At 43.3% G+C, this 8,099-nt stretch overlaps 1 protein-coding gene and 1 long non-coding RNA gene across 2 annotated transcripts; one reads left to right on the top strand and one right to left on the bottom strand.

Moving 5' to 3' along the window:
• The first annotated feature begins 221 nt into the window (after window positions 1-221).
• LOC147316792 (fatty acid synthase-like) lies at window positions 222-4,450 on the top strand. Its single transcript, XM_086313354.1, has 4 exons — window positions 222-565; window positions 696-794; window positions 1,235-1,486; window positions 1,614-4,450. Exons 1-4 carry the CDS (start codon window positions 476-478, stop codon window positions 1,749-1,751), a joined length of 579 nt encoding a protein of 192 aa, XP_086169480.1. The 5' UTR covers window positions 222-475; the 3' UTR covers window positions 1,752-4,450.
• Window positions 3,895-7,240, bottom strand: LOC147316791 (uncharacterized). The gene is made up of 2 exons (XR_015131740.1): window positions 5,671-7,240; window positions 3,895-4,220 (listed from the first exon to the last, which is right to left on the bottom strand). It is a non-coding gene; the product is annotated as an uncharacterized LOC147316791 (long non-coding RNA).
• Between the last annotated feature and the right edge of the window lie 859 nt (window positions 7,241-8,099).

Below are 8,099 nucleotides of genomic sequence, written 5' to 3'. Positions count from 1 at the left end.
TTGAACCATCGTGGAAACTACGTGTCCTTACTTGTCATCAAATGATGAGTGTGCGTCCTCACCAGGTGTCACAATCATGTGTATCAAAACGTGTGTAACTGTTAAACAGCAAAATGTGTTAAAGCTGAAAGTCTGACTGTTCAAAGGTGAAACTACAAACACTTGTACATATACAGCTCCCTCCATAATGGCCTGAGGAAAACCAAAGACCTGATGTGATTTCATGTTTTCTTTGTTTCACAGTTTAAAAGTTTGTGGTTCTGTTCTCAGACCTTTGTCACTCACATGTTGTGCATCAGCTGTTTATGTCACTGTGCAGCCAAACTAACTCCCCTCATGTGTTTCCTTTGCAGCTGCTCCTCTGGATAGCATTGAGTCCCTGGCTGCCTACTACGTGAGCTGCGTCAGGCAGGTGCAGCCGGACGGCCCGTACAGAGTCGCTGGATATTCTTCTGGTGCCTGTGTAGCATTTGAAATGTGCTCTCAGCTGCAGACCCAGAATCAGCCTGTGGAGTTCCTGTTTCTCTTTGATGGCTCACATTCATATGTGGCAGCGTACACACAGGTCAGAGAAACACTCGCGCATCTTTATTTCATGTATATGCTGTATAGCGTGTGTGATGTTGGTTTTGAAGGATGAGCTCTGGTCACATGATCTGCATGTGAACAGGTTTAACTGTGTTTTTGATTTGCAGAGCTACAGAGCCAAGCTAACACCCGGCAACGAGTCTGAGGCTGAGACTGAAGCCTTGTGTGCCTTCATCCAGCAGTTCACTGGCATTGAATACAACAAGGTATACTGTCTCTGACCCACAGGTTCACACACAAGTATTCCTTTATGTGGCATCAGCGTTAAAGGCCACACAACCTGAGCTTTTGCCTCACGGCGCCTGTAAGGTAAAGATGGTGACTGTAACACAGTCTGGAGCTGCTGTTCCAGCACAGTCTGTGTGTGGTGCAGGTTTGACTCAACAATGATGTGATGTTTGGAGCTGTTATGGAGACTAAAGTAAAACATGCGGTTAAATCAAACCTTCGTACAGTTTCTCACTGAAAGCTGACATTTGTAACTCCTGAATATCAAAACATCTTCATTTTGCATTTTCATATACATAAGATCTGTGATGTTCATTAATTATGTGTCACTTACTTTTCTGAAAACAACAATATCTCCGCGAGCACGCGGTAACGTTTGCTATGAACTTACAGTCGTCTCCATGGTTACATCCTACAGCTTTTGGAGACTCTGCTCCCGCTGTCAGACCTGAATGCACGCGTCAGTGTGGCCGTGGACCTAATCACCTCCGCTCACAAGGACATCGACCGAGACTCACTGCACTTTGCAGCCTCCGCCTTCTACTACAAGCTAAAGGCTGCTGATGCATATGTACCTACTGCAAAATACCACGGCAGCGTGAAGCTGCTGCGCGCCGAAACCAGCAGCGAATATGAGCAAAACCTGGGAGCTGACTATAAGCTCAGCGAGGTACCGATGCACATTTACATCAGTCTGTAGTACTTATCTTCACTGTGCGTGTGTGCGCTTGTGTGTGTTTCTATAAACTCTGTCTGAGCCTTCCAATGTTCAAACTGTGTACTGCGTCTTTCTTCAGGTCTGTGATGGCGAGGTGTCGGTCCACGTCATCAAGGGAGATCACCACACTTTCCTAGAAGGCGCGGGGGCGGAGTCTATCAAGAACATCATTCATAACTCGCTGGCTGAGCGAGCTGTCAAACCAAGGGAGGGTTAAACATCCACCGTCTCTTCACCCTAATTCCTCAGCTTTCCCCAAACTAGACTGTAAATGTGTCGTTATAGGAAGTGTTTGCACTGCTTATGTTTACACGCTACTGTTATCCTAATATCCCAAATGTTAATGGTTAGTGAACCAGTCGACATCCCATCATCTCACAGCTCCATCGATTCCAACTGCAAGTTTTGTTTTTTGTTGCCATATGTTGTTGTTTGCAGAAGTTCATCCCACAACAAAATAACGTGGTTAAAAAATTAATGTAACAAAGTAACAAACACTGACACATTGATTGAATCCTGAATTACATAACATCACTCAAATTGGTGTTTCTGCTCATGCAGACATCAGTAGACAGGCAAACGCGCTGCGACCAGCCTGATGAGCGACTGTGGAGGGAGGGCTGACCCTGCAGCCGTGTTTCTGCACACTAACTACTCGTAACACAAGTTGGAGGCATTTCTTTATTTTGTGATATTTGTTTACTTTTCAGTCATGTGACCACACAGTCATCAGTTACAGTGGCAACCAGCAAATGTTTACGTTGTCAATAAGTTAACAACAAATTAAGTGTTTCATAAACTGTGTTTTAACAATGACACTCGTGTTACTGTAATTTACAGACCAGTTATTTCACTAATTCAGAAGAAAAACTGCTTCTCTTCATGATGGACTGTGTCAAACACACGCTGTTGTTCTGACAGACGCCTGTGACAGAGGCGTCGCTAAGGACCAAATGTGTCTCTTCAGAGGTTAATCAGAGATGTGAATGATCACTGTAACAGTGAGATCATATTTACTGATGTAACCTCTGAGAAACTGTTTCCTTTTAAAGGCTTTGGTCCAGAGATCTAAAACCTCAGCAAATAATCCAAACCTGAGTACAACAGCTGGCCTGAGACCTGTGATTGGGTCAGTGAAGGAAGCTGCTGATTGGAGATGAATGTGCTGAGGAGTCACAGTACGATGGACGTGACAATAAAGGCCTCTGTGTTTTATTGTAACATTTCTGTTATGTTTTGTAGGACTAATAAGGGCCTCAACAGTCGCTCAGTGTTTTCCTTCATTGTAACGAGCCTGTCCCGTTGGATCTATGATTCCTGTGCTTTTGTTGTCGTTACTATTTCTGATCATTTATCTTGTAAATATAGTTTTTGGGTTTTGTTTTTTAGAGGATGGGTCAGTTTATCAGGGACTGAAACACAAATCCTGTTGGCCCAGAAAATTCTTAGTCGCTGTTGGCGCCACCCGACCGTTTAGTTCAGACCATTAAAGTAACGACTGGTTCTATATGACACTTTTCTACATGCAACAAAGGTGGTGATGGAAGGAGGAGAACAAACTTTTTTGTCTGTATTTAATAGCACAATGAAGACCAGACAGCAAAGCAGGGAGGGAGAAATAAAGGGCCTCAGGTCAGAGTTGAACCCGGCCGCAGCATTTACCCCATGACCAGGTGACGTGGTCACCCGCCCGACCCTTACGCACAGCAGTATTTCACTTCAGCTACCAGGAGTATGTGGGTCGAGCATGCAGACTGAACTTTAGCTGCATGTTAGAAAGCCGAGTTTATGAATGAAGGCTAGAACAAATGTCCCGGCTGAAGGAGGAGGGGCTGCAGAGGTGTATAAACACAGGTGGGCGGGGCAGGGCTAGTGTGCAGGATGACTCAGTGACCTACACTGACCCGTGTTGGTGAACATTTTGTTAAAGTTAAATGTTTTCAAGCTGACAAGTAAATTATCCAGCGAGCTAAGTTGAGCTGACCGACGTGCAGTAAGGTTTTCATGCTCTTCACTAACAGCTGATCGCTGAGAATATATCAACAGTAATAATGTCCTGTAATTCCCACGGCTCTGTATGTCACACCTGCGTATGCTTCCCCATCACATTCATCACCTGTTCCTCTGGTGTCTCTGATTGGAGCACGCAGGTGTGTGGAGCAGAGTGAAATCACACACCTAATGCTGTTTTATTCAACCTGGATCTTGGAAGTTTTGATTAACATCAGTGTCAAACATGAACTAACTCTTTGTCCCCTTCAACATTACATGTTGTTTTTTGAAGTAACAGGTTCAGTGATCTTAAAAGGCTGCGGTAACGTGTCGCTGATAAAACACTGAGTCATTTTCAAATTATTCACTTTAGTTCAATTCAGCTTTATTGTTTTATGTGAAAGTCTCCATCCTGTGTCCTTCACTTATCTTTATCCCAGGTGTGAATTGTTCACAGGACTTAAAAGAAGGACGTGTCTGTGGAAAAGGCTCCGGCCAACCTAAACTCCTCCCTCATCAGGACACAGAAGAGCCGCTGAGGCAGCGCCTTGGAGTACGCTGCTGGTCGCGGCACACAGGTGCGCAACAAGATCTCCCGGCCTGCTGGAGGAGGGAAGTCTGGTACTCTGCTGCTTCCCCCAGTTTGCTTCTTGTCAGATCCCAAGTCCTCATCGACGGGCGCCAGAAGGGCAGCCTAAAAGGGCAAAGGTCAAATGTTAGCAAACAGCAACCGATTCTGAAGAAATGTGCTGTGTGATATTCAGAAGTACTGTAACCCGAGTCTCCCACAGAGACCTGATCCAGACTACAGCTCACAAACACAGCTCCTCTACTAACACCTCACTGCAGCTGCACGCTGCTGATCCTGTCTGTGATTAGAAATGATTTCAATAAAGTAAAACAGAGGCTCGTTTTCTATGAGCGTAAACAGGGATCTCTTTTTCAGTCTCAGTGTAACAAACGTGTTTACTGAATAAGTCTTTCAGTAAAAATGTTTTTGTTAATTCAGTAAAATCTGCAAAGATGACTTGTACTGTTGGCAGCAACAAACAGAGACAACAGAGTGTGGGACAGACAGGAAGTCAGGACACGTCTATGTGCTTCACAGTGGGACTAGAACATGAACATTTCTACACACACCACAGGCAGCAACTGTGCAAACCTCCACGTCACCAAAAACACCCTGCAGGTCCCATCAGAGCAACGGCAGAGAAAACAGATGAAAGGTCTGTTAGAGAGAAAAACGCTTCGCTGCTTTCTTACCTGTATGACACCAAAAGGGTTTTGTTTTTTTAATAATAAAGGCTTCATGTTTTACAGTTAAAGGTAAAGCTCATGCAAACATGCAGGCTTATTTGTCTGATCAATGCAAAAGTTCAAACATGTCTCTTTCAAGCCTCATTATCAGCTGAGATCATAGTAAAGACACAGACAGGATCCTGATCCATCTGTTCTTTATATAATTACTGTTTTTACTGTAATGTAGAATATCATGGACATAATACACAGACTGCAGCCTAAATACTGCTAAAAACAGCTCTTTTTATTTTTAAGGTTTCACGTATTAACCTTTTATTATAAAAGTCACCTGATCCTTAGCAGGTGTGTATACAGAAATACACCAGGTCATTATTTAAGCAAAGCGAAGCCAAACTGCTCCTGTGTGACAGATGAAGTCCACCTTTAAACAGCATTTAGATGCTGCTAATGAAACTCGATTAGTGGCAGCACTGGTCTGTGGGCTGGGGACACTGGTGCCACCAGTACAGCGCGCACTTTTCACAGCGCCACCATGTGGACCAAACTGTATTCTGGGTCAAACCTGATGTTTTATCATTTACACTGAACAAAAATATAAACGCAACACTTTTGCTTTTGCTCCTGTTTTCCATGAGCTGAACTCAGAGATATGAAACTCAATTCAATTCAATTCAATTCAATTTTATTTATATAGCGCCAAATCACAACAAAAGTCGCCTCAAGGCGCTTCATAACATTTTCTACAAACACAAAAGACCCGACACTCGCAAGCAATGTTCCCTCTAAGCTGCGCGCGTACACAATTGCGCACTGCTGGCACGGTCTCTGCACAGAAAATCTGCGTTGCGCGCACAAAAAAAAAAAAAAAAAAAAAAAAAATTCACCTGAATTGAAATTAAAATGAAAACTTTAACAATCCTGTTTTGCAGTGTTAGTCAGTGACTGGCTGCTCCCGTATAGGATTAGAACGAGGCCACCTTATCCCGTAGTCCAGCCAATCACGCGATTCACATTCGTATATACGCAGCTAATCAACGTCGCTGTCAGGCTCTGACGCGTCCTTATGCGCCGACACCGGTGTTTTAGCAAAGCGGCTGATGTGGAGTGAAGCCACGTTAATGACAACGTGTACAACCATTGGAGATGTGAGCAGGACCGACGGAACAACTGACGGGAAAAGTGTGGACTTTATACCAGTTTTTAAATTGTGTTGATCGGCCGCGTACAACCAGAGTTATGATAAAAATATCTGCAATGTTTGGTTTTCTTCCTGAATACTGTCGTTGTTTATATTTACTGCGGGAAGAAACGGTGAAAACGCCGTTTTATAAGGAAAACGCTCGAAAGCCTGTGAGCAAAAACAACACCCCACCACCCTTTCCTATTGGTGGAAAAATGTACCATGTGGACCAATCAAAAATTATATGGCAAGGGTTAGAAACGGGAGGAAGTTTTAGGAGTGACGGCGGTGCTTGGAGATGTGAGAGATTTGCGACGTTTAGCGCAAATCTTATGTAGTGAGTGTGTAGTGTAGTCAGCAGTTTTGTTGTGTGTGTCAGAACAATGAGGCGACTGCTGAATGTTACAGGTGTTACAGCAGTGATACATCTGCTGTTGTCCTGCAGGTATCAGGCTGTTGTTCTCCTTCATCTCATAGTGGACACAAATTATTTTTTGGAGTGGCACAAATAATTTGTGTGGCATCGGATTTGATGCAGAACAGCTGATTGTTCTGTAAATAGTTTGAAATGTTTAATTAAAAAACGCCTTGGCTACATTTTTAGGTAAACAGCTGCAAAAAACTTTGTTTGCATAACTCGGTTACTTTTTTGAAGAAGTAACTATATAATTAATTGCCCAACATTGGTCATTATATCCTGTATTTTGCAGACAGAGTTACAGACTCTCTCCCAGACCACAGACTCATAATACAAGTCAGAGCTTTATTAAAAAAAAAAAGAAAGAAAGAAAGTTGTGTTTTCAAAATTAGAGTTATTTTTACTTCCAATAGTGTTAACATACTGCACAGGTCAGGAACAAGATTTTTTGTTACATTTTCATTGTAAGTGGGCTGAAGCAGTTAATTAAAAGTAGTCTAACATGCCACACCTGTGAGGTGTGGCATGTCAAGGTGCTGATTAGACAGCATGAATATTGCACAGGTGTGTCTGAGACTGCCCACAATAAAAGGCCACTCTGAAATATGCCGTACATGTGTAGCACAATGACACACATGTCGCAAAACCAGTCAGGATCCGGTTCAGCTCATGGAAACAAAAGTGTTGTGTTTATATTTGTGTTCAGTGTAACAAATACTGAGACGTCTAATAATGTTGTGTGTTGTTCATCTGAGGACGCTGCAGAGAACCAGATTATTTTTATTATCCTGTTTGTCTGTTATGTGAACCTTTAGAGGATGTACCTTATAATGACTGAGTGTGTTTATCGCACTATGTTAAATGTAACTGTGAGCGACACGAGGCTTACTGCTCATGGTTACCTCATCAGTGGTGAAGTCAGCCAGCTTGATGCAAGAAAGAGGAAGAACAAAAGGATGAAAGAGCAACACACAGATGAAAAACAAAAACAGACTTTCTAACCGACAGAGCTGAAATCTGAACATGTCACCAGCTGCAGGAGGCAACGCTCTGAACCACGTCGTTCCTCCTCCAGATGGAGCTTTTACTGCCTATAGTCTCTTGACATACAATGGTTGGATTGTCCTATGATACTGTATCAGCTGAGCCTCAAATTCTTATGATCTCGAGCTTCAGTCTCAGTGAATCCTTAGTTGGCTCAGATGCATCATCTGGTGTTTGAGTGTAACAAGGTGGTTGTAACACAAAAGGTGTGTATGTGTTTGTGTAAACAGGTGAGTGTGGTTTGTAGTGTCCAACTAAAGCAGCGTGTCTAACCAACCACATCTCCAGGGCTGAATCAGGTGACCACGAGCCATCGCTCCACAGCTGCTGAGGGAGCTACAACCCTCATTCAGCCTTTCATAGACATACGGCAATGAACTGTATGAACAATAAACTTTATTCATACACACAAATCCCTTTAGGGTTGTGTCAGCGAGGGCAAACGTGCCACATCAAATACATGGAGCTACAAGCTGTGGTGACCCACTGTCAGTAAGGGAGCTTTATTACACACACACAGCATCAAATCATAACAACAGTTACCTCAAGCTACTTCTATGTTATAAGGCAAAGACCCTGCAGTTACACAGGGAAACATTAGGTGACCGTCTGTGAGCGACAGTGGGAACCAAAGCCTCTAACAAACATCCATCGATAGATGAGGGGCAGAC

Source organism: Aulonocara sp. 'chitande type north' Nkhata Bay, linkage group LG12 (assembly GCF_057382095.1).
Source record: "Aulonocara sp. 'chitande type north' Nkhata Bay isolate Kocher_YH1m ecotype deep benthic linkage group LG12, A_spYH_male_GT1.1, whole genome shotgun sequence".
NCBI classification, from domain to species: Eukaryota; Metazoa; Chordata; class Actinopteri; order Cichliformes; family Cichlidae; genus Aulonocara; species Aulonocara sp. 'chitande type north' Nkhata Bay.
Note: the sequence above shows the minus strand (reverse complement) of the source record. Positions and strands in the feature narration are given on the sequence as shown.

Excerpts from the sequence above, each read along its gene's own strand:
- LOC147316792 (XM_086313354.1), top strand. The coding sequence starts at position 476 with ATGTGCTCTCAGCTGCAGACCCAGAATCAGCCTGTGGAGTTCCTGTTT. Across the intron at positions 795-1,234 it reads CTGGCATTGAATACAACAAG|CTTTTGGAGACTCTGCTCCC; the intron begins GTATACTGTCTC and ends TACATCCTACAG. Across the intron at positions 1,487-1,613 it reads CTGACTATAAGCTCAGCGAG|GTCTGTGATGGCGAGGTGTC; the intron begins GTACCGATGCAC and ends GTCTTTCTTCAG.